Raw genomic sequence first — 25,273 nt, 5'->3', positions numbered from 1 at the left:
GTTACATTTAATATCACTTCAATTCAAAAGTGGTTCGAATACACTTCCACATAAACGCAAGTACTTGTATTTTTAAAGCCGTAACGATATATGCATCGTTTCCGCATGGCATATTTGTCGTTCAGCGCTCGCAATATGGCAGCTATACGGTGGAAATAACTGACCCGCTCTACGAGGAACCTTGCTCCACATGTAGACCTTGGCTTCGCAGGTCGCGGAGAATTCTATTTGCTGCAGCAAACAGCGCTTTACGTAAGCGCGGTGCACGTAGGAACATGGTTAATAATACGTGGTGCTTCACAGGATGCACAACTGTCTCTAGATATTCCTTTTAGAAGTTCATTTTCATCATACACAAAGGAATCAGACCGCTCGCTCCGAGCGCCCAGTACCAGAGCGATCAGCAGGCAGCCATATTCTATTCCTTTTGGAATGGGGCCAGTATCCGGCTATTGTAAAAAGCATTCAGGGGCGCAATTCACAAAGCATTTCTTTCGCAAGAGCTCCTTGCCACTGGCCAGCCACCTTCGCTAACAATATGTCTTGCATCCAGATTGGCTGAAATTTTCTTACGAACAATTTTAGCATATAAGAAGGTTTTGGGAATTAGGTCCCAGTTTTGTTCGACATAATAAACTATCTTAAGGCGTACATGTCCCTCTGACGTGCTGAGTTTTGGCGGTTTAGTAACCGACAGGCAATGTGGGCATGGCCTGGAAATTTTTCATCATTAGCGGCGGGCTGATAGCGACAAAGCATACAATCGTATTTTCTTTTATGCGCGGCCTGTTCTAGCATAAGCAGTGCGTACGTCTCATTTTGATATGGTGTATACCGCGTTTTTTGTCGCTTCGAGGGAAGGCAAGCGAAGTGGGCGTGGCCCGAAAATTTATGACAAGTCGCGGAGCGGAAATGGCGGACATCAAAAATAAACAATTGGAATAGCTTTATGTTGTAGGCGTCATGGGGCGCTATAACGTAAAACTATTCCAAACTTTTTTATTCCTTTTCTGCAATCGGCCCCCCGCGATTGGTCAAAAACTTTTTCGGACCACCCCCACTTCATCTGTCTATCACGCGACGTCACGACAGTCGCGATCGCTCTCCATTTGATATGGCGTGTACACGCTGATTATGCATGATTTGGCCGAACAATAGAAAAATTGTTGTTTCTGATTCGACCCCTTTTCGCCATTAGCCCTCGGCTATTGGTAAAAAGCTTTCGGGCTGCACCCACTTCACCTGCCTGTCACGCGTCCTCACCAAACCACAAAAACTCACCCTGTCAGAGTGATGCGTACGCGTTAAAGATGTATATATTATGCCGAACGAAACTGAGCTTTTTTCTGAATAGCCGCAGGCTGTCCCGTTCCGGAAGGAATAAAAGATGGCTGCTGTCAATCGCTCAGGCACTGGCTAATCGCGCCTCCCGAAGAGCATGGGTTTATTTTCATACAGTAAATCTTTTTGCGTGGCCGTGTAACGTTTTCGAGGACTTTCGGCACGTTTACGACCTCGTTGTGCCAACTTTTCTTTGCTGAGGATCTGTTTTAGCGTCATTCTTATGCTTACGTTGCGTGCCGCCGCGATTTTCGAGTAGCCACAGCAAGCTAAGTAAGGGAATGCGGAACAATCGCAGACGCAGCCCCACCCTTTTCACACGGTTATCGACTTTTAATGCACTGGCTCGGCCCCATCGAACTCCTCTCCACTTGAGCGTGCTCCTCGCCTCTTGTTAGCCAATTAGATAAGCCAAGCCGCTCAGTGTAGGCAATGTTATTCGTTTTTCAAGGAAACAAAAGTGACCTGCTATGAACGAGGATAGCGCTTGATTGGTCTGTTCCAACAACCCTGGGGTCACCGCCCGATGCTTGCGTCGGCAGTTACGCAAATCTGACGTCAGGAGATTGGAATAAAAACATATTGGAATAGTTTTACATTATAGGGCCCATGGTTGCAGTGTTTAGGGCGTTTGTTTTTCATATTTCGCTACATATTTGTCTTGTAGGCGGCAACTATCTCCATTACCAACCAATGCAACCTGGCACTAGCTGCTGTCATTCAATTGTGTTTCCACAAACCCGACAGAAGCGGATCGAGTCGATTCGTCGGGCTGCAATCGGTGTGTCGAGTTCACGCAACACCATCGAGTCGGGTTGAGCGAGCCTCGAGTCAAGCTGAGCCAGCCCGACCCTTTTGAAACACGAGTGTAAACGCGGACGGGTCGGACCAGCCAGTCTTGATACCTTCGTGAGACCACCGAGCCATATGCGCTGGCAGCGAGGATGGTATAGGGATAAGGCAAACACAAGCACTGTGCGATGCAGCATCATCGAATGCTACGACAAGCTCCATGAAATAGCGCTGTTGCAAATGGCTGCGGGATTCGAAAGGCCTGTTCGAATGCGTTGATATCTCGGCTCTGGAAGCCGATTTCCGACCGCGCCTGCTCGCGTCGGTTTCATGTAAACGGAGCCATTGTAGAGCTTGGTGCGTTATTTGGAATTACGGGCTATAACATGCAGAAACAAGACACGAACAACATATGAACGCAGTAGTGGGAGCTGTAGTAAGGAATCGAACCCGTGGGCTCAATTTCAGTTCGTTATTAACGTTTTGTTCGAGTGCACGCGACTTCGACTTCCGTCGTCTTGAATGCAGCACTCACCCACTTGGGCGGGAAGCGTAGACCGGCCAGGTTTCCGCCGCAGCAGAGCAGCAACGCCACGGTGTTCCACGTCACGAACGCACCGAGGACACGAGTCATGTGTGTCTGCATTCACGAATGAATACATCGTCATCATCATCAGCAGCAGCGGTGGCAGCCTATTCATATGGCCACCGTTGGACGACGCGTCCCCAGCGATCTCCAATTACCTCTGTTTTGCGCAAGCTCGCATCCAAGTTGCGCCTTCAAGTTTCCTAATTTCATCGCATTACCTGTTCCCGCCGTCCTCGACCGCGCTTACCTTCCCTTGGCGCCCATTCTCTAACAACCCTTTCTGATCTGAATAAAAAAAATATTGGTATCCGAATATACGAAACTTCAAATTAGCCAATAGATTATTGCACAGTCGTAAATACCAATACTTCGCGAATAGCTTTCGAATATTTCAAATTGCTAAATGACCGTGCTGAATCCTAATATTGGAGCAAAAGTACAATAAATTTCATTACAGACGGCGCAGTACGGATGAAGCATGAGAAGTTGCGTACAGAGGAGAGGAGAAGGATACCTTGCTGAAGAAGCAAGACTTTACCGTCTAAACCACGCTCATTCCCAATCCCCGAAAGTCCTGGGTATGTAAATAAAGTGCTCAATTTGTGCTTCTAATAGACAACGATTCATAATGTGCAACATATTGACAGCAGCTTTGAGGACATACTAGAACGTGAAGGTCGCTTTTTATTGTAAAGGCGAATAAGAGCTTTTCATTATTCCAAAACTTGCGATATTAGGTATCACTCGATTCATTCCTGGCCCTATTTGATTCACATTCGCTTAGGTCTATTCGCACACCCCTAAAATTACACATGCCCCCCCCCCCCCCTCACCCCGCAACTAAATCTCCGTCGTACAGTGCAGTGCTGTACAATATATAACAGAGCTCAAGGCTCCTGCGGCAAAAGCCAGGCGGTCTCCGTCTGCCTATTTAGTTTGTTTGCAAATCGCACATACACGAAGAGGTGTTGCCCTGTAGAGCAACAGCGATCATGCGGCTCTCAGGTAGCGTACGCACAGGGATGCAATAAATTGGCTTCTGTGGGAGCGGTCACGTAAAGCATACGCGTGCAAACATGTTTGGAAAAGCTGCTAGGGCGACGAAATCAGCAGCCGACTACAACAAAGCCAGGAGCGAAACGTTCTGTTGTCGTGAATGCGGCAGCAATGAATGCAATTTTTAGTGCTGCCTGAGTATTCGAAATTTTGAAGTACGGCTTAAATAACCCTCGCTGTTCACCTGAAGCATTTTGATTTTGTTCGATAATCGTTCCTGTACGAGCATAACCAAGAGCAACCTTCATTGGAGTTTACAAGGACAACGCCATCTGAAAATGAGGACTGTTCCGAATGTTATTGCGGGACGGAAGCTGCGGTTTTTGCGCCCAGGCAGCAATTGTGGAGTGAAAATGTGGGAGGACGCTTAGGCTTCCCCTTTCCGAGTGGAATGCGATAGCATTGGAAGATCACTGACTGCTTCCCACGTTCGCCGGCAACTGCAGCTTATGTAAACGTAATGTTCGTCTGGAAACGCTGGCGGCGAACGCTATATACGAAGGCGAGCTTGGTATTTCTTTTTTTTTTGGAAGTGTTGCAAGGAACCGAAAAGCCCACACCACTCCTACTAAGCTCGACCTCAAATGGCAGCTGGAGAAGGGTTTTGTGCTTTTTGAGTTTCCGCGTAACAGAATTAGGTTTTCTCGTATATTCAAAAAACCATGCGACGATATTATGTCTGCAGGTTGTAAGTCGTACATAACGAATTTTCTGACGCATTTTACTTTAAGAAATTCAATTATTTCAGTAACGTCTCCCCGCCACGCGGAGGGCCTGCGTGGTTGGGGATGCCTTCTTTGGGATGATTTCCTTCGGCGGCGGACCCGCCGGATTTTTGTACGACACGGGACTCTTAAAGCTGCCGCGTTAATAGAGAGTTTTAGCCCAGCGGGTTTACGGCCAGCGGAGCGGTGCGGGCGAGCGGAGACGCGACTGCGCATGCGCACCACGCTGAGGCGGCCAGCGGTTTTACGGAGCAGCGTTTACGCCCGCTGGAAAGCACTCCCCAGCGGAGGGTATACGCAGCGCGCGAGCGTGCGTAAGGGCGCGCGGGCGTGTATGGGAAATGCAAGACGGCAGCCACGAACATGAACGCCAGCAGTTCTGCATCGAAGACGGCGACTGCCGCGCTGACCCGTACATTAATACTCAGTACATTATTAACAATTAATGCACTGAGAACATGTAATATATCTTTATTCAACATTTCTTGCATAATAAAAGCAAGCGTAATTCAATTTCATTTCTCAGTAACTCCTATTCGAACCACTAGGTGGGGCAGCAGAGCGCCCCGCTCTTTACCCCGCTCGAGCGGGTGATCCGCTGGGCTAAAATTCTTTTTTCGCGAGCCGCTCCGCTGGCGCAACGGTGGAGACCGCTCCGCTCCGCTGGCCGTAAACCCGCTGGGCTAAAACTCTCTAATAAGTTCCAGTAATTCAAGGAGGCTGTCTCGCCTTTAGCCATCCTACGAATTAGTTTTCCACATTACTTACTATTTCGACTGTCCCACCATAGAGTGTTACCATCATTGTCATGGCGCACCGCAAAGGACCGGCTCATGTGGTTTTTCATTTCCGAACTTCTGATTGAGTGGAATTCCAGTTTTAAACATCGACAAGTACAAACAGCGCAGACAAACTTGACTTATTGAAGACAACGAGGACCCCGACAGTCACCTGGTGCTCTATTCGAAAGAAACACATACAGGAAAAAGGCTGGAAGCAACGAAGAAAGCCCGCGTCAAAAAGAAAAAAAAATTGTCACGTTTGACTTCGTGAACGTGGGTTAAGCGCAAGCCTATGGATGCCATTCCGATATAATTGCGATAGCAATCATCTGGACACTCCAAGCGCATCTCTGCCATAATTGTCGCCTCAATGTTCTGTTTGATGTCCAAGGGCGATCATCGCGTTACCATGCGTCGTATGTGGTATGTGCGAGTGAAAGCTCACTGTATTCTGTCGGGCGCACAGTCCCAAGGGGAGTGGAGGGAAGGGGGGGGGGCTGCGTTGTACTCCGCCAGCAACTGCGTATTCCGCGGCCGCGCGCGCATTATGTTGAAAGCGATCTGGAGAGTGTTGTGTTACCCACGGTTCATAGCTGCATGGGCGCTTTGTTCTCGCCGCCGAGTTTGCGTTGAAGCGATAGACAGCACGAAGGTCACCTCGCTCGCTGCTGCGGCTGCCACGGTTCCTTGGGGAAGTATTAGTTTCCACGGGCACGCTCACCACTGGTCCTCTAATACAATATGTATTGACCGCCATTTAAGACAAGCCGCCGAATTTGTATAAACGGTATCCGAAAGGATATCTATCAACGCGGGAAGTAAAGTTGGCCCTTGCGAACGTGGCCAGGCGCATTCCACGTGCAGTGAGGTAAAAATCTTTCACAAAACGATCCCAAATGCGCATTACACATTGCTCAAGCCGGGCCAAATGAAACGTTTGTGTGATGGTACGGGTGAGGCACATACAACAAGTTCTGTGCTTTAAACCGAAGGCCTTGCGATTGACTTTTGGCTAATTACGTGTTGGAAGCAATGCAAATGTTCTTCCGGAAAGTATGGGTGCGAAAACAAACGAGTGTCTGCGCGGTAAACGGGTGTCACGGCTCGGATTCTATGCTACACGTCGAAAATACGCTCACCCAGCATAAAAGCCGTCGTGCTAACAATGTTCTTGCAAGAAACAGCAAAATCATATCTGCAGAGAAAAGGGAACACCTTACTGCACGAGCAAGGCGGCGCGGGGAGAAGGGCGGTCGGGTGGGCGTAACCAGTGGCACGTGACCGGAGCAGCATCAACATCTCTATGGAAACTGGATGCGCAGACGTAACCTGTGGACGTGTGATAAACTGTCTACCTTCGAGCTAAAGAGGAAGCGCTAATCGCTACGCTGCCTGGCCGGTGGTCAGACCCTTACCAGCTCGGCCGCGAAACGGCTCCTGTTCGCGCTCTTTACGTTCTTTGTATATGTTGCGGCGGCGCACGCAAGTGACCCATAATGTCACGCATGAGTCCGAACCACGAACTCAAGTATTCGGCGACAACGCTACAGAGGCTTCTCTCGTTGAACAACTTCGCTAAAGTTATCTGGCACACCCGGTATGTACACGCAATTGTACATGTGACAGAATAAATGTTGGCTCAATTATTGACTTTACTGCACCCGAACTCAATGCGGCAGCGATTAAAGAATACTAGTTCTAAAGCGAATGCAAAACGAATGAATAAAGCAGGAAAGGGGAATTTGAGCGGCTTCGTTTTATATCAGAAGGGCAAACCGCGTCGTCTTCAAAGCCGCGAAGGGAGCAATCAGGTCTTGTAGAGATCTTGCGTCATAGGGAGTGGCAGGACAGCATGCCGTTGCAAGCTGCGAAACGGCTGGGATTTTCCTATTCCCGGTAGAAAAGGGCCCCAATGATCTGTCCTAGACGGATTAGAACTGTGGTAATCTTGATAATTTTTCCCACCACATCGCATGCGCATGTCATCGACTCTTTTGTTGCAATAACATTTGTCTACTGAGTAGTATTTCTGTTTGGGCAAGTGTGCACGACATGATGCACGTTTAAAGCACGCGCAACGGGCGACGACGAACAACAATCGCACACAGGACCACAGTGGCGACAGATAGGGCGACGCCGCTCCTCGAACACTGGAAGGCGGCCGTAGTCTCTAGACGGACGAGGGCGCAGTGAGGACAATCTAGAGAAAGCCAACGCCTGCTCCATCACCCTAATGTGTGTAAGTGTTCTTTGTCCTCGCCTTTTCGCGCTGCTTGAATTGCGGTATTCCTCCACTTCTTCTTTCTTCGACGCGACAAGTTCGTGGTGTTCGCTTGTCCGCAGAAGTGGGCTTTTCATTTTGCTTTAAACATAGCCGTTGCGAGTCCTCATTGGTGCTGGATTACTAGGTCGTCTACGTTAGTATCGACAGGTGACCTTCACGCAGGGTAGATCGCGCTTCCTATCGCGTCATCGCTGTTCAGTAAGCGCTAGAATGCCTTTTCTGGCCTGCTTTTCAGTGGATACCCCGAGGAAGTTGCTCGCGGGAACGAAGAACAGGCGCTAAACGCGAGTTTAGCTATTCGGCGTGCCTGTCTAGGTTGCCATCCAGAGAGAAAAATGCACGAGCGCAGTTTACATAGTGTCTGGCGTTCCTCAGTGGGAATACGCAGAACTGTTTAAGACGCCAAATTGGCTCCGTTTCATATCAAATTTTATTGATGTGGCATGCAAAAGTTGATAGAGCTCCAACAGAATCGCACGGGCACCGACAGTTCGCTGAGTCGGTGCCTTATGACGGCTAGAACCGTTGACATCTCTCAGGTCGGCAATAGAGGACCGCGCACACAAAGCACTTTTCTGTGCCATTGTGATCTGCGACGCTTCAGCTTTTATGCGTGCACACGCTCTACGTTTGTTATCCGTGACGTCACATCGTTTACGCAAATTACTGACACTCCCTCGAGCGTTTTTATCAATTCCGATGAGACTTCTACATTTCGTATTACTGGACCGACGCATGCGCGAGAGTGAGGGTGAAAAATAATGACAGATCTTTAAAGGGACACTGAAGCGAAACAATAAATCAGTTTAGACTAGTGAAGCATTGTTTGAGAACCCTGCAGGCAGTCATTTCAAAATAATACTTTGATTATTAGATGAGAAAATGAAAGTCCAAGTATCAGTATTTGAATTTCGCGCCGAAACTCCAGCGCCGATACGTAAGCGTGACATTAGGGATTCCAAAGTATGTTTTCGCACGTTGGCCGCGTTGGCTGAATAAAGGTTCCCGAAACTTGTCCTGTTTAATATATAGTTCCTTTAGAGCACAATGTAGTCAATCTGCACCGCTATATATAATTAGTAGACCCTAGAAGATGCCATCAAAGTCTAAGACTTCACAGCCCCCAGGAGCGCGAACATAAGTAGGCGTCGCCATCCGTATATCGTTCTTGCGCTTTTTCTGGCTTACCAAACGTCTTATCGCTGTAAGAGTGGTGTTTTTGGTGTTGTTGAACGGTAATTTACTGATGCAGAAGAAACCATTTTTCACTTCAGTGTCCCTTTAGGATAGGCAAAGTGGCCCTTCGCCGACTTGACTATATCGTTCTTTATTTTCGACTGCGTCATGTGAATGCACCAGCTTTCTTGAGATTTGCTGCGGAAACGACACCAGTGTGACACTCTTGAATGGCTACTGTTGGAAAGCGCTCTTCGCGACCTAAAAATAAGAACGACTACTTGAAACACCTCTCAAAAATGAAAGCTGAAAATTACGACAGCCTCTCGGCAAGCCACGGTACTACCCCCTAGCGAGATTATTGAAGAAAAGCGGCATTGGACTCATTTGGCACCTGGGACGGCAACCATACGCGAACGCCGAGAGCCGATGGACCCGCTACCCCGGCGCTGTCGTCCAGAAAGCCGCCTCGATCAATAAATTAAAGTGGCCGCCCCAAGAAGTGCCACATCTTTCGGCAATACACCTTCCTTCGCAGGAGGATTGCGCACCCGTAGCAGTAAAGGGAAACCACCACAAATGCCAAATTCTACGTAAGGGTATTGTGCGAGAAGACATCCCTGTTTCGTAATAAGGCATTTCAGGGAGGTGATAGTAGATTGCCGCCAAGGCTCCATCCCGATCGGAAGGGTCGAGTCCCAGAAAAAGAATGGCGCCACGCTGGCTGAAAAGCATGCCATCTCATTTGGCCCGGTTTCTCTCTCACTCGGCACCAACTTTACTGTACAGAAAGCTACACATAAGTTCTTTTCCACTAAAAAATCTAGGCAATTTTTTTTGTTCACTAGGAGAACAATAAAGATTACTCACGGCGTCTACGTCGGCTCCCTGCGACGCTTCCTGCGCACGTAAAAATTAAGCCATAATTAAGGGATAGAGACTGAGCTTAGCGATATTAGTTATGCATTGTTGTCGGTGTGCATCAGTACCTGGTGTATGTATGTAACTGCGCTTTTGCTTCTCCCACAGACTGTCTCACGATTTCGGGGAACCTGCCCAAGGGGACCCTGAAGTGCCTACTGTATTTAGCTCATGCTCACAAATCTAATCAAAATACTAGATGTCATGGCTCATGCACATATTGCCACAGCATGCCGGCTAAGACACTAGTATGTTGAAAAAACAGGTGCTCGCAGTCACGAAGTGACTGCCGCTAAACTTAAAAGGCGTAACTGCGGTCAATTTTGAAACTTTGTGAATACTTATAAGGGTAGTGGATTGCACTAGCTGCTACATGTTTTTCCTGTGAAAAATTGCATTCGTCTTCGTTGGTGTTCATTCAGTTCGCGCCACCACACTCCATCTATGAGAACGTTGCTTTTTGGACACGTCTATTTTATAGCTGTTTTTCCTTTACCCTTGAGATGTCACATCACCGCATGTCGGTATATTTTGTTTATGTGTTCGTTACTCACTATCTTTGCATTTGTTTGTGATGATTACATGCAGGTAAACAAATTATAACCCCGTCCTTAAGCGTCACAAGTGCCTACTTGGTCATCCGCGCGCTCTCGGTAGATTGTTCACCTGAAGTATCAGAGACCGTATGAAGACAAGCGCTGCATCGCGCAGTCGTCAGTTTGGGATACGCAGTTCCAGTTGCTATTTCTGAGAAAATAACTATGCGATGACAGTGGTTGAGAAAGTTTTGCTACTTCGGCGCAATGCTTCTTACTGAATGAATGAAGCGATCAACAGTGGTAAAATTATTCAGGGATGTCTGTGTTATTTCGATAGGTGAGCCGCAAGTTATTCGTTTCTGAATGAGCCAGTTTTATTTCTGCTGTGAAACGCAAGTATTAGCCGAATCGTGCCGTGACTAAGCATATGCGTGCACTGCACACAAAGATTTCTCATAGTCCTGGCCGATGCCGGTCCGCCAATTAAGTTGCCTGGTGTGCAATAGCTTGTCTTCTTACAAATTTAATGTGCGATGTAGGATGTTTTTTCTAGGCGCGAGGTCGAGGGGTGGTCAAAAAGCGCCAAGAAATGGTGTGAGGAAATCAATGAAGCGGTGAATGACAAATGGCAAATGTAGCGAGGCTATATGGAGTTACGCAAAATAGGCAAGTGTAAAAGTAATGTTAGCGACGAATGATGTGAGCGATGACCATAAACAGTATTCTAAAATGAGATAGCACGAACAGAAAATCCATCGATTCCGCTAGTGCTACCTCCTCACTAAAAGGCCTTTGAGCACAAATGTCAAGAGGCACGTGCTCTACTAAATAGTAAGCTCGCAGCAGTTCCCTCTAGATACAAGGAGGGCCACGAAACTCTCAGGCTAATAGCATGCAGCACAACATCATTTAAAACTTAAGCACTGCCTTGGTTTCAAACAGAAGTTCTCGGCCAAGGAATTGTATAGGATGTAAAGGGACATGTTGTTTGTATGCCCCAGGAATGTGCTTTCTTCGTTCTGCTTCAGCTTCCGTGCACTCCAGCACGACGTGTAGCACGGTCAGCTTTTCGCCACATCTGCCACAGCGCGGAGGTTCAGCGCAGTTAAAAGTGTACCATATGAATGCCAGTTAAAAGTGTATGGTATATATGAATGTGTACCGTATATGTGCCTTATTCCGAGGTGGCAGAAGAGAACGTCAGATCGTCGGGATTTTATTAATGAAGACCAGATCCTTAAATGTGGCTTAATTAGGTGAGCTTATTCAATGTTTGCTCACCTCATAAGTCTTACGAATCGCTCCGGAGTTCTTTGCGCAGGAATGGCTTAAATTCTGCGTCAGGAACAAGTGTGGCCTGATTGATAGGTTTTGTTGTTATGAGAGTTGCACTTTATCAGCAAGCTTGTTACCCTCTGTACGCATGTGCCCTGGTATCCATCATATTACAACCTGTTGGTTAGATGCGTACGTATCGTAGAGCAGTGAATAGAGGTCGTCTCTTGCAGGATTTTTCTGTTTTCGTAGCGATTGTAATGTTTTGTGGACCCTTTAGGAATCTGCGAATATAATGGCCTTTGGTAGCTTTGCTTTGTTGCTGTGTTTATTAGCCGACAGTATTTCATATGTCTCTGCCGTGAAGATTCTGGTTTCAATATACAGAGCGTAACATTCCGAAAACGATGTGAGGAGAGCCGCATAAGAGACGCCGGCTTTGACTTTGAAGCATCTGTGTGAAACTCTGGGCATGTGTTCTTCGACTGGAGCTCCCGAATATGCATTTATATGTGCGCATCTGGAGCGGATTTTGTCACCTCAATAAATGTATTCAACGAGTTGCCATTGCAATGGTGCAAACAGGTTCACTGGAGCCAGCAGGCAATGCTCGAGGACCGAGACGGAACAATGTACGAAACGGAACGGAATGGAGACGGAACAAATGTACGGAACAATACATTGCCCATTCTAAATGAGAAAGTACGGTTGCACAGATAGCTTTTGATGGTGTCAGGCATATGTCCTCGAATGCCCATCTCTGACAGGCATCGCAAAATCCCGTAGCGCCATGTCGTGTCGTATGCCTTTGCCATATTTAGTAATATAGACATGAAGTACTGCTTATGTACAAATGCATCACGGATGTTTGCTTCGATGAACACGAAATTGTCAGTTGTGGATTGGCCTTCCCTATAAAATTGTCAAGATGGCGATTTTCTCAGAAACTGATGAGGGCAGCTCGTAAGCGCTATAGGACGGTAACTGGTCAGAATAAAAAATCCTTACCGTGCTTCAAAACTTCGAAAATAGTACCTTGTTTACATTTACATGCATTATACCCAGCAGCCCTGATAATATTGAAAAGTGTGAGTAGTGTGATATGTATGTCGGAGTGGAGGTGCTCAATCGTATCCTGCATGATTTTGTCGGGGCCCGGCGCAGAGTTCTCACGTGCGGTCAAGGAAGCTTTAAGTTTCGCAATGGAAAAAGGACGGTTATAATGATCATTTGAGCCACATTTCCTGTTCAGGGGCTTAAGTCCTTCAATTGCTTTGTATTTGAGAAAGTTTTTCGAATAGTGAGCGGTGTTAGACAGGCGCTCGAAGTCTTCAGCAAGAGCGTCGGCTTGGTCTTCCAGCATGTTCCCTCCTTCATCCACCAGGGGCAACGGACGGATCTGTTGTCCCTTAAGCCTTCTTAGCTCATTCCGGGCCTCCTGTCTGTATGAATTAATGGGAGCAACCTCTCCCAGCGTACCCTCCTAGCCTGCCGTCGCTTCCGCCTTCCGCATGATGTAATGCTTTGGAATTCTATCACATTTCCTGCATTTGGGGATTGACGGAGTATGCCCCACGCGTTATTTTGTTGCTTTCGCGCCTCCTCGCACTCATCGTTCCACCATGGCACTCATATTCTCGATGAGCTAACGCTTGATTGTGAAATGAACTTGTCTCCTGCGTCGGTGATAAAAACGGTAAAATACTACTGCGTTGTATATACTGAAATGGGCGATAATATGTGGTGACAAGCAAGGCGATTCCTTAAAATAATTCCAGTCGGCATAGACTAATTTAAAATCTGAAGCACGTGGATGACATTCGTATTGCTGATTTAGGGAAGTGGTGAATTCCTTAAGGATTTTTGATAACGCTCCACTCTAAGTAAGGCAGAAGAGCTGCCGATCCAACCGCTAAGTCTACAGAAGAGTACGAATTGGGCGAGATATTATAATAACTCGCTTACATTTTATTAAGCAGGCATGCACCGGAGTTTACTAGGAAGGTTTCTATCAGTCACCATACGAATAACACCTGGAGTTTCCCCCCAGTGTGCTGTAAGCATTAAAACCATCGGCGATTATATATTGTTCCGGGAGCTGGTCAACCAGCTTGTAGAAGCGTGTTTTGCTAAGTTGGTAATGAGGCGTTACGTAAATGCAACAGATTGTTATTAATTTGTTAAAGAAACTCGTTCACACAGGCTAAGGGCCATTTGGAGAGAAAGATTTGGCAAGCAACAAACTTATCCACCACTATTGCTACACCTCCGCACGAGGCAACAGCGTCGTCCTGGTCTTTCCGGAAGATAGCATACTGTCTGAAGAAGTTTGTTCAAGTGGGTTCTAAGTGTTTTTCCTGAACACACAGCACTTTTAGATAATACTGATGGAGGAGTTCTGTGAGTTCGTCTAGATTATATGGAGAAGTCCTGTCACATTCCGCTGTAAGATTTCTGTGTTGATTTTGTTCGTGTGCGTGATGCGGTGCGTTCAAGAATGAAAAATTAGCTCACGGAGCCCTTTCTGGGCGCCACGACGCGGGCCCATCCAGCCGGGAGGTTGATGGGCCCTTCTTCGATGGCGGAGCATGACTGGTTGCATCCGCCGACGGGGCCGATGGCGTTACTGCCGCCAGCCCAGTGCGTAGAGATCGGACAGCCGTTAGAGGCCGTTGTGGCGCTTCCCTCTGACGCGCCACTCCCGCATGACTGTTCTCTGGCAGGCATGATACCGGCTTGCGTGCCTTCTTGAAAGTTATGTCCTCCTATGACAGCTTATGACGGCATAAGCTGTTTTATGTTCCGGCGTTATGCCAAATGCGTTACAACTCTGAATTCTTTGCTTTTACAGCAATGATGGCAGCAACGGGACACCTACAGTCAGTAGCGTAGCTAGGTCGTCTGGCACCCGGGGCCCATAGGTCTTCCAGCTGCCCCCCCCCCCCTCATCCGGGTTTATTGGAGGAAGGTGAGGATATCAACAATTTCTGTGTGTCTCCAGACGTATATGCCCCCCCCCCCCCCCCCCCGCCCCGCCACTGGCCCCTTGCACACGGAGCCCACGACCCCCCCCCCCCCTGCTACGCCACTGCCTGCAGTGCGTACCAGGATATGCATCAAAGTAGTTTGTTCCTACACTGTACCGCAGTAAAGCCGTGGAACTCTTTCCCAATCCTATCCCATTCGAACAGCGCTAGGGCTTGCTGAGAGATTTGAGGAGGGGTTGCAGCCGGCTGAGCTGGCATACACTCTTCTGCGCCCATGGCAGCATATCAACGAAGGTGCAGATGAGATCACCAAAATTTTTGACAACGTGGTTTATTGGAACCTCCTTTGCACGCACTGAAAAATCGCAACATAATAGTATCGCACTTCCAGTAACTTGGGCGAAAATATTTTCCCAGCGTAGTCTAACACAACTGGTAAGTTCATCCCCTTTTTTTGTGTGTTTGGGGAGAGCAACGTTAGAATACCTCTGGTAGGTCTCACGAGTCGTTCATACGCCCCACGTTCTTGGATGAGATGTTTTGGATTCGTATTTGCCGTCATGTATGTACAGGGAAAATACCGCGGCGTCCTTGCACTTCCCTGCGATGCCAGCACGGCAATCGCAGCTCCCCGCTAGGATTTGTCTGCTGTCGCCGATCTTCAAGAATCAATTTCGCCTACAATTTCATGCGTCCACACCGTAGATAACGAAGTAAATTACGCTGAGCTTCACGCATCTCGCTGGTGCATTATTTTTCGTTTGCGGAATAAACCTAGCAGTCACTTCCGATCAGTGCGAGTTCAACACTTCCCTCACGTCGTAGACGTGCCCCACTTCAAATAGACGACTTCCTTTCCCTAAATTCTTTTCACGAAAAAAGCTATGAAGATCTTGCAATTCCCAGAAACCCGGTTAAAATTAATATCGGCACGCTGTTTCGCGCCATCGCTATCGTTTGACAGGGCGCCAAACACGCAGTGCGGGCTGCTGACGCCGTGAGTAATCCTACCACATTCGCGCAACTGTTCGTCAGATGGCGCTAGGGGTCGGAAAGACGGGGCGCCGCCTAGCACTTGCAACCTGCCCATAACCGAATATGACCAAGGTTGGCTACTTACACAGAGTTAACCCTCACTGCGAAGAAGATCGGATGTAATGTAGAAGAGAGGAGAAAACAGGAAAGATTGAAAGTGAGAGCGAAGCACAAATGTTGGATAGGAGGAGAGGAAAAGACAACTACCGTTTTCACCGGGGCGGGTCAGTCCGGATGTGCCGTCTACGTGAAGTCTAGGACAAAGGGGGGCGTTAGCTCTGCCGAGGGGCCTTGGACATAGCTAAGCCATGCACGGTTAAACGCGGGAGGCGCCAACCCCCATGTGGTCAGGTCTCTGGTGTCGCCACAAACCAAACGCCTGCTAACACAGACGCCTCTGCGGGAACAAGAATTCCGGTGGAACACATCTCCCGATGAATGTCGACCTTCATGCGATTATATTTAAAACAATGTAGTGTATATTCACAGTGTATTGCCGCAGCCTAAACACGGCATGCATGAAACGCGGTGTGTGCCGTCGTGTTCCCCTCTAGCGCATCTTTCTGGACACGCTGCGCCATCTAGTGCCAGCACCGAAAAATCCGTGCGTGAGGCATGTCTGACGATATATGACGCCAATTTGATCACACCCAGCATCGGACAAATTTAAAAAAATTGTGAATGGTGCAGAGTGAGCGATATTTATGTTTATGTATGCTGCCCTCAAGGTAAGATGCATTGTAGAGGGAAGTGGATACCAGAGGGAAGTGGATGAGGTGGCGACACGTCATTAGTGTATAAAGTGAGAAAAATCATGAGCGATTCCACTCCCTGAAGGTGGCTCACCAACGAAGTGTTTAGCACACGACATGGAGGTGACAGAATTTTTAACAAAGGTACAAACTCGTTTTTTTTTCTTGTTGTTTTAGAAAACTGTGTAAACTTTAAACTTCAGCTACAGGTATGGAAAATTTCGTACGTTTTTTTTCCTGTTGTTATGCTTCAAATGATTACAAAACTGTATAAACTTTAACTTTTTTTCTTTCTTCTTACGCGAATTGTGTACTCAAGCCATGGAAAATGTGTACTACTTTAATTTCATGTGTGCTCTACTGAAATCCTGCCACTGCCATTTTGCTGCCAATGTGCGGGTGGAACGGCCTAGTCACGCAAATGTTTGCCTTTAGCCATGTCCCCTAAGACAATCTGTTCTTTGTCCTAAATAAATCAATAAAGAAAAGAAAGAAACAAATATATTGCCTTGATCTGTGATCATTATTTGACTCGCAACTGCAATCAGATTCTTTCCTAATGTCAAATCGATGCACGTACACCACTGGATGGCCGGTTGGGCTGGATAAGTGTGGTACCGCAAGGGATATGTCTCCAACAGGGAAAGCGTAAACCACTCCACTTTCGGTACCGACACATGCACATTGAAATCACCAGGAGTATTGTCATGGCATAATTCACGCAAAGTGAGTGGTTATGAACCTTACGGGTTTATGAGTCATCGTACTTTTTGCTTGCTTACGAGTGTATGAGCCATTGCTCACGGAGGTATGAGCCATTGATGATGACAGTTTTCGACATGCTGTTCAGTATGCTGTATGCGTGATTAGAAAGAATTTCAAGACTGTTCACTTCGCTAGCGCTTGTAGCCTCTGCCTTACGGGGCTATGAGCGATTGCATTTTTTTTGCTTGCTTACGGGAGCATGAATGCGTACGGGGGTATGAGACATTGATGATGATAGTTTTTGTTGACGGAGGAAAGAAAATGCATGGTATGGTAGCCATATCGAGCTGCGCTGTAAAAATATGGATGTCCAATTGAACTACACTGAGTGGTCTTTCGAATTATGAACTCCTCGTGGAGAAGCGAGCGGGTTGAGACGCTTGCCGCATTTAATTTGGCCTTACGAATGCGCAGTTAAAACGCACGTGGGAGCTCACGCGGTGAAGCAACGCGCGGAAAGAAAAATGGCCAACCCTTCCTCTACCGGAAAACGGGGTAAGCGAAGCTTGTCCTGCGTGAACCTGACCTTCGACACGGTTAAGTAACCCACATGTAACGGTGCCGGATAGCTTCGGCCTCCCGCTCTCTCAGCCCGGGATCTCCTCGTCGGATTGCCTTGGCTCGGGCGGCTCTTAGACGGGTGGATCGGTGCTCCGATGGCGAGCCATTTCACAGGCGAGTCCTCGCCGCCGCTCGTCGGAGGCTGCCAGTTCCTCATGGGGAACGCACAATGCATGGCTCTGCCATACGTTTTTCGAGACTGAACTGAACGGAAACGAAGACGGCGCAGCGCGCGCGAAACCCTTTCCTGCCATTTCCCCCACGGCGAAAGCGAAACGGCTCTGATTAGTTGCGCTCGTGGCATGAGCAAGCCTATGCAGCTGAAATCTTTCCTAATGTCTCCCGCTCCGGTGCCGGCACAGCTGTCAGCTCGCCAAACCGCCCTTTCCCTCAGCTGCGTTGCTCTGGCGGCAACTGTTGCTTGTTTTTTGTTTTTCTTGCCTGAATACGAAAACTCTACTTGTGAGTCAATACGAGCTTCGATTGAAAAACATTTCACCAGAGGCACTATAATGTTTCCGCATTCCCAAACGTAAGCAGTCAGAAGTGTCAGAAGTTGTCACGTAGCAGTCAAACCGAATGTTCAGAAAGCGAGCTGTTTGCACAACTGCGGCCTATACGCCTCGTGCACCGCCTATAGAGGCTAAGGGACTTTAATAGAGGCGCCACTTAAAGCCACCTAGCGGACGCTTCCAACAGTACGCGCGGGAGCAGTAGCAGACGACAACCCTTTACAGCAAGGATGGCTGAAATTCGCGGCTGCGATTTCTCTAGACTGCTTCTTCTGCGGCGACAGCTGTAGGGAAGAAGCTGACCTCTGTGGGAGCGGGTATGAACACGATGTTACCAGTGTTACATGCCAGGTGTGTCCCGCAGACAAACGCCATGAATCCTATTTACGTGAAGTGGAGCTCATGTTAACTAGCCGATAAATTTCTTTGTGTAATGCGATGTCTCCATCGTTCTTTTTAGATTATACCCTTGCCATAATGCTGCTTCTGTACGTCAATAATAAGCACCCGTCGTTAGTGCAGACTTATATCAAACAAATCCGCATGGTGCGATGTCTGCATATGCCATTGTGATGTTTCTGCCGATGAATACATGTGACATCGCCGAATAAGTGCAGTCAAAGTCGCCTCAAAAAATAGTAATTGCGAATTAATTGATGAAAACGCGTACACTAGTCAACGAAGTGACCAAACGCACGGGTAAATAAAAGCGCGTGTTAGCGCTGTACCGCCGATGCAATTCTGCTGCATACGCCGAAGAACTGCCGTTCCCGCTGCAGTTTTTGCAATTTTATATTCCCCAAGGGAGCTACTTGGAAACGCACAAAGTTAAAGTCTGAATAACTTTTCAGTACTTCTTTTGTGTTACTAGAGAGAGGTGTCGCATGATATATTTAAAGGTAGGACAGCGCCACCGAAAGTAGATGAGCGCTGGCGGCAAGGCCGGGTTTAGTCCTCTGCGGCGTAAGCATAATAATAAATAATTCAGTTGAGTGCAAAATTCACATGCGTTTCACGTTGTGAAATAAACAATTCACTCGGCGTGTTAAGTCTGCTGAGACAGCATCGGAGGTGTGATGACCTCCCAAACGTGACGCGAACTTTTCAACGAAAAATGGAACAAAAATACCATACGCAGCAACTATAAGCAATTCTCGCCCCCTGAACTACCTATTTTCTAAACACAGCTCCCAAAAAACCACAATATCTAAGATGCCCTCGGGCGAAAAGGATAAAACTGTTAAAGAAGCACTTGCTTCGTATCATTCAGATAAGACAGAGCTGATTCACACCTTTAACAAATGAGGCAGGGTGGAAACCTCGCAGCTCAAAAGAATCAACAAGAGTTAAGCATGAAGCAACTAGCTACAGTTAAACACGTGCAAAGCCACGCATAAAATAGATGTGAAAACATGACGTGCGCGACAGCTGATGCGAGGATATACCGGGCCACATAAAACCAACGATTTCTGTTCTTGCAAACTTCAGTAGCTTTAACGTACAACACAATGCGTTCGTGCAGTTCTGCTGCCTAGCTTGCGCAACGCGGTAAAGAAGCGGAAAACAGCATAAGCGGCAAACAGCATTCCGAACTTTAGCGAAATGCCTTTAAACCGCATGCTGCACTGCAGACGAACTTCGTCGCTTACGTGTCTAACTATGATCGAGTGGAAAAAAAAACCGACGCGACAAAGGAAAAGGATGAGAACAAGAAATTTCTCGCCGAAGCGACGATCCATTGCTACCGTTGCTCCCGCTGATGAGGCTTTGCGGGGAATGATCAGAGCCGTATCGCCGGCACGTTTTCACCGGCATTTAAGCCCCCCACACGGCACCAATTCTTCTCCGACATTCCTTGAAGCTTTGGCCACCCCACACATGCGAAGGGCGTTGCCCATATTGCTCTAAAAACGTGACAGAGACAGAAAAGCACTGTCAACGACACAGCAAACTACGGCGCGCGGCTGCCTCCTCTCCCGTGTGTTCTGCGCAAGGCCACCACCAGTGGCGCGTCCATCGGCACGCACTACGCGTATAGTCCCCTTACACGGAGACAAAGCGACTTGTAGGTCAGCCCCTACTTTAACGTCGCCAAGTCCTTTATTTTTGGGGTGCGACCACCAAATATGATAAATATGATAACCATATAAATATGGCCAAATATGATAACAGACAAAGAAAACTAAGCTCTGCGAGTGCTCACACCCCATTGAGGCGGCTGAGCATCACCACCAGATGGATGGCGGCCATGCTCAGCGAGAACCTTGAAAGGTCAATTAGAGGCAAAGCGAACGGCCCAGCTTTCTCCGCACAATTTCATTCCGCGCAACTCCGAAGTAATGAATTCGCTTGCCACACAGGGCCTGCGCAACACAAAGGTGCCAAGTTATGAAAATTAGCGGCCACGTCGCTGTCAATGTGATGCTTCTATTTAGCGCCAACGATCTGCTACGCTGCTACGTATGGGCTATCTTGCTGAGATGGAGACCAACAAGGCAGCCGTCCAATGTTGAAAACTCGCTAAAAGCAGCTGTTGTAAAAACTGATGAACATCTTCTCACACCAAAAGCATTATGTGATCCCAGAATGCAGCCGTTATCGAAGTAACATTCAGTCATTAATTGAGGCCGAATATTTTATTTATTTATTTATTTCAGAATACTGCAGACCAACAGTTATGGCCCATGCAGGAGGGGCTATACAAGGCATGTTAATACACTGTGACATAAAAAAGAAAAAGAACAAGAGTTTTATTTTATAGTTTTATTCAACAGCTTTAGAAGATAGCGACAAAAGAAGCAATTTAAACGTTTTTCAAGAAATATGTTCATTAATGACTGAAATATCACTGCTATTCTTGACTACGTGAACATGTAATGAAATACATCGCGCACCCGACAGAAGTGGGCTTGCATTGGTATTATAGCGATACTGTTTAACACTATTCTCGAACAGCACTCTCGAGGCAGCCAATGGCATTGCGTCAGGCAATAGTACCGTCCGCCGTACTACTCGACTAGTAAATGAGGCTGCGGCTAACATTGCGCAGCACCCTATCAAATGAAATTAGTTGTTCAGATCTTGCTCCACGCATGGTCTAAAGAGGAAGGCGTAGATCTGGAGGTTTTTCTATTGAAGTGCGTGATAATAAACTAACTAGGACTGGGAATCGGACATATTGGTAGCGTTGCCCAGGGCGACAGCTCCATTTACAACAGCGCCGAGCAAAGGTGGCACAAACGTGAGTGATGCGCACTATATGAAATTCGTCCGCTCTAGATGTCCCAATAGTTACACTTTGCAAAATAAATCGTTAAATTGTAATTCAGTGGTGAGTTAAATAACTGAAAATTTCATGACCGAATTCGCTTAATTTTCCGACGTTAGGCAGTTGCCCTAAAAGTGACTTGACTAAATGAAAAAAATATTTTATTTCTCTGCGTTGGTTGTCTGTTCAATGCATGCCGGGCAGCACGATTTGTACTTTTTAGTGTTTTGGTATACAATAGCTTCCGAGCTCGCTTTCAACAGCAGCCCCGTCTTAGCGGGTATTGTGGCTTCACAGCAGACTGCTGTGGCGACGGGAAAAGTAATCTTGGGCTTACCGCTTTTCTTAGAAGCCCGATGACCGCGATGTCGCTGCAGATGTTGGCGAAGCACTCGGCGCCCAGACATATATCGAAGATGCGACCCACATCTGCGTAAAAGAAGAAAAATGCTTTGTCACTGTCACAGCTGCCATGTCATACCGTGTTCCCTCGCTTTGCTACCGTTAAAAGGCTTTCTACTCTGTTTGCACAGAAGGCTACAAGGTGGCGTCAGGAGCAACTCTGCAATGTTCTCGCGGTGTCTACCTTTTCCATTAACCCTCATCCGTCTCCACTCTGTCGACTGATGACGATAATACAAAGAAAAAAAATTATAAGAATACATGAAAAGCGTAGTTCTGGTACAGTGCTCACGCCGGTCACTGGACTGAAGTCTTCTATACATCGATGAAAGTTCACTAAGTCCTTTTCACAAGATTTTTGGTATCGTTTTACGAGTAGTCGTTTTTGCATTTACAGGCATCAACCATGCTTTTCCTGCAAATAATTGTGAAGGTCCAAGCAACTTTGATGCTTCAAAAATAACATTTCTTGATGTTTAAACGAGGACTTGATTGAAGTATTAGCGGCAAGCACAATCCAAAGTCAGTTGCGAGGAAAGGTAATCTGCTATAAATAACACACATGGAGTGATGTGCATGTGTACAGCGCCCTCGTTATCATGAACAGGGTGTTGTTGCAAGCGCCAATGGTGTGCAATGTAGTTAAGCCAAGGTGCCTTTAGAACATTTTAGTAAGGTCCCTCTAAGTGGAAAGGAGGAGCCCTGCTTGAATTTGTGAGCTTGAAAAAATCAGGTAGTCTCTAATCAGGGACGGATAGGCGCAAGGGTACGTGAAACGTCTTGCGTCTTACGTGGCGCGTTGTGCGTGCCGCAGATGGTGCATGAGCACTAGTGTGCAGAAATGACCTAACGAAGTAGACAGCGCACATTTATTCACGCATTGAAAGCTAACAACTGTGACTTAACTGGGTTGGGTATCCATTTCACGAGCTGCCAGAATCTCTTTATGCCATTTCTGGACCCTACGTGTCGAACGCAGCGGCGCCGTAGCCGAGCAAGCGAGAAACTTATACAAGAAATTGCAGACGTTCGGGCCTTATAACTCCTCATAAACAGCCATTTGAAGTCGAATAAATATGTCTGCTATGGCAGAATGAGATCTTTCAAACGCGACCACTCCAGCTGGGATAGACAAATGTACTGCCGAGCTACGCCTCACCCCGCGCGAGGTTAAATTTAGCTCAGTTTGCGTCAAGCATAGCCTCACAATATTGTCATCTGTAGGCCCGGCACAGGCACGATCAAGCAACGGCTTATTCCCTGTGCCCAACGACGCCAAAGTAAGGCATGCGACATTTATTCACGCACTAGAAAGCTTGTAGTGCTTACGATCCAGCTAGGATTTGTACGACAGCCTACGCTTGCAATCGTGCTAACTGCGTCTTTGTAGTGGGCCTGCCATGAATAAAGGTGATGGGAACTGACTGGTATGCTACTATCTTGCTGCTAGAGTCCGACCACGCCGTTTCTGGACCCTATGTGTCATAGCCGGGCAAGCGTGAAATTTCTGAAAGAAGTGCATAGTTGTAGGCCTTATGACTCCTGATGAGCACAGGTTTGAGTTTGATGGAATATACCAACTATGTCTGAGCTCTCTCAAGCGGGACCACTTCCGATCGGATCCACAAAAGCACTGCCGAGCAAAGCCTCTCTGACTGCCAGGAGAGGCTAAATTTAGTTACGATTGCTTCATGCGCTTCGCGACAACCTCGTCATCCGTGCACGTAAGATGGGCATGACCGAATAATGAGTTCCGCCCTGTAGACAAATATACGAAAGTAGAGCACGTGGATAGTATGGTTGCAAAGGTATCAGCGATGATGATTTAACATACGAGGGCGAATCAGAAAGTCGTTGCCCGTATATTTTATTAGCCCAAGTAAGGAACATAAAATTACAATTATGAGTGCCATTCCACGCGCCTTACACTATTTTAACACATATTCCCCACAACAGTTCAGGCATTTGTCCCGTCGGAGCAATAAATTTGAGATGCCCCTGCGGTTTAATTCGTTCGGCTGACTGTGGGACCACCCTCGGACTGCTGTCCTGGCTTCATCGTTGCACATTAATCGCTGTCTTCTGATGAATTTCTTCAGCGGACAGAAAGCGTTGAAAGCACTATAGGGGGACGACGTCCGGATGTATGTTGGGCGGTCCAGACTCTCGCGGACAAATGAGCGGAGCTTGTCGGCGGTTCCGATGCCCCACGTGGCGACGCATGCGGCCTCCCCGAACGCTCATTGTGATGCAAGTCTCGACGGCTCTCTGCGAGCTCACAACACCACCCCTTGACATAGGGAGACACCTTTCGCCTTACGTGGGCTGCCTTTCGCTGCGTATTTCGATAGGTGTTCATCCCCTTGCTCCATAGAAAACTAATCAGACTCCGTTGCTCGCACGCCGTGGACGTGGGAAGCACAACCGTCGTTTTCGACAACTAGCAGCAGTGCCGTGCCGCGGACCTACCGCCATAAAAGGCCGCGCCGGTCCATGAAAAGTCTGGGAGTGTATATGTTGACTTCGCATTTACAGCCGTAATTTGGCTAAAAAAAAATAGGGGCAAAGAATTTCTAATTCTCCCTCGTATTTTCGTTACATGAGGGTTTAGCAAGCAACTTTAAATACTTTTCTCATCAAGTAAAACAATAGTAGTTTGGAATTTCCCAATTTTGTCCCTAGAGTTGGCGTTATTCTTAACGGTGAAAGCATCACAAGAAGACTCGCGAAACCTAGCACTCATTACTGGTGCTATAATCTGTGACCGCGCTACGTGCATAGCCAAAGTATAGATTCCCCGCGGTTTCAAGCTCAAATGTTAATTTGAGCACGAGAATCCAGAGCCGGTATGTTTACAACTCACCCAAGCCCCACCGGCTGCCAAAGTGAAATAGATTCTATACGATTACTCATGATAAAAAAATACACTGCAATCTTTTCCTACCGCTGGTTCCAGGCCTACAGACATGTAGACCTAGCGGAGAGAGACAGAAATACTTTTTTTCCATTATTTCATTAAGCGCAGGCCTTTAGTCTACGGTGGCTCGTTGAAAACATGACTTTGTGGAGGCAGGTTCTCCGTTCATTCATTGAAGACAGTATGTTCACGATGCTTGATGTGTGTATCACTTGATGTACGTATGGTCTTCACACGACACACATTATATTGTGGGGTTTTACGTGCCAAAACCACTTCCTGATTATGAGGCACGCCGTAGTGGGGGACTCCGGAAATTCCGACCACCTGGAGTTCTCGACGTGCACCTAAATCTAAGTACCACTGGTGTTTTTGCATTTCGCCCCGATCGAAATGCGGCCGCCGTGGCCGGGATTAGATCCAGCGACCTCGGCCTTCAAACAAAGCATCAGCTTTCGTGTAAGCGCCTTCATGCCGGGTAATCTAGTAGCGCTGTGCACATGATCGTACATAGAGTTCGCTCACCCGCCCCTGTCCGGTGAAAGCCGTAGGTGAACCGGCCGACGCCGACGATGTTGGGCACCTGCGCGGTTG

General features: G+C 47.5%; 1 protein-coding gene across 2 annotated transcripts in view; it reads right to left on the bottom strand.

Moving 5' to 3' along the window:
• The window catches only part of LOC135908673 (uncharacterized), a 46,680-nt gene that overhangs the window by 21,228 nt on the left and 179 nt on the right, over positions 1–25,273 (bottom strand). The window contains exons 2-5 of one of the 2 annotated variants that reach the window (XM_070536229.1): positions 25,205–25,262; positions 21,698–21,789; positions 9,616–9,645; positions 2,669–2,773 (exon numbers count right to left, since the gene is read on the bottom strand). In XM_070536229.1, the coding sequence (XP_070392330.1) occupies positions 2,669–2,773; positions 9,616–9,645; positions 21,698–21,789; positions 25,205–25,262 (285 nt within the window). The remainder of the gene's footprint in view (positions 1–2,668; positions 2,774–9,615; positions 9,646–21,697; positions 21,790–25,204; positions 25,263–25,273) is intronic. The other variant, XM_065440520.2, reaches the window with a different exon arrangement.

This window comes from Dermacentor albipictus, chromosome 3 (genome assembly GCF_038994185.2).
Source record: "Dermacentor albipictus isolate Rhodes 1998 colony chromosome 3, USDA_Dalb.pri_finalv2, whole genome shotgun sequence".
In the NCBI taxonomy this organism is placed as follows: Eukaryota; Metazoa; Arthropoda; class Arachnida; order Ixodida; family Ixodidae; genus Dermacentor; species Dermacentor albipictus.
Note: the sequence above shows the minus strand (reverse complement) of the source record. Positions and strands in the feature narration are given on the sequence as shown.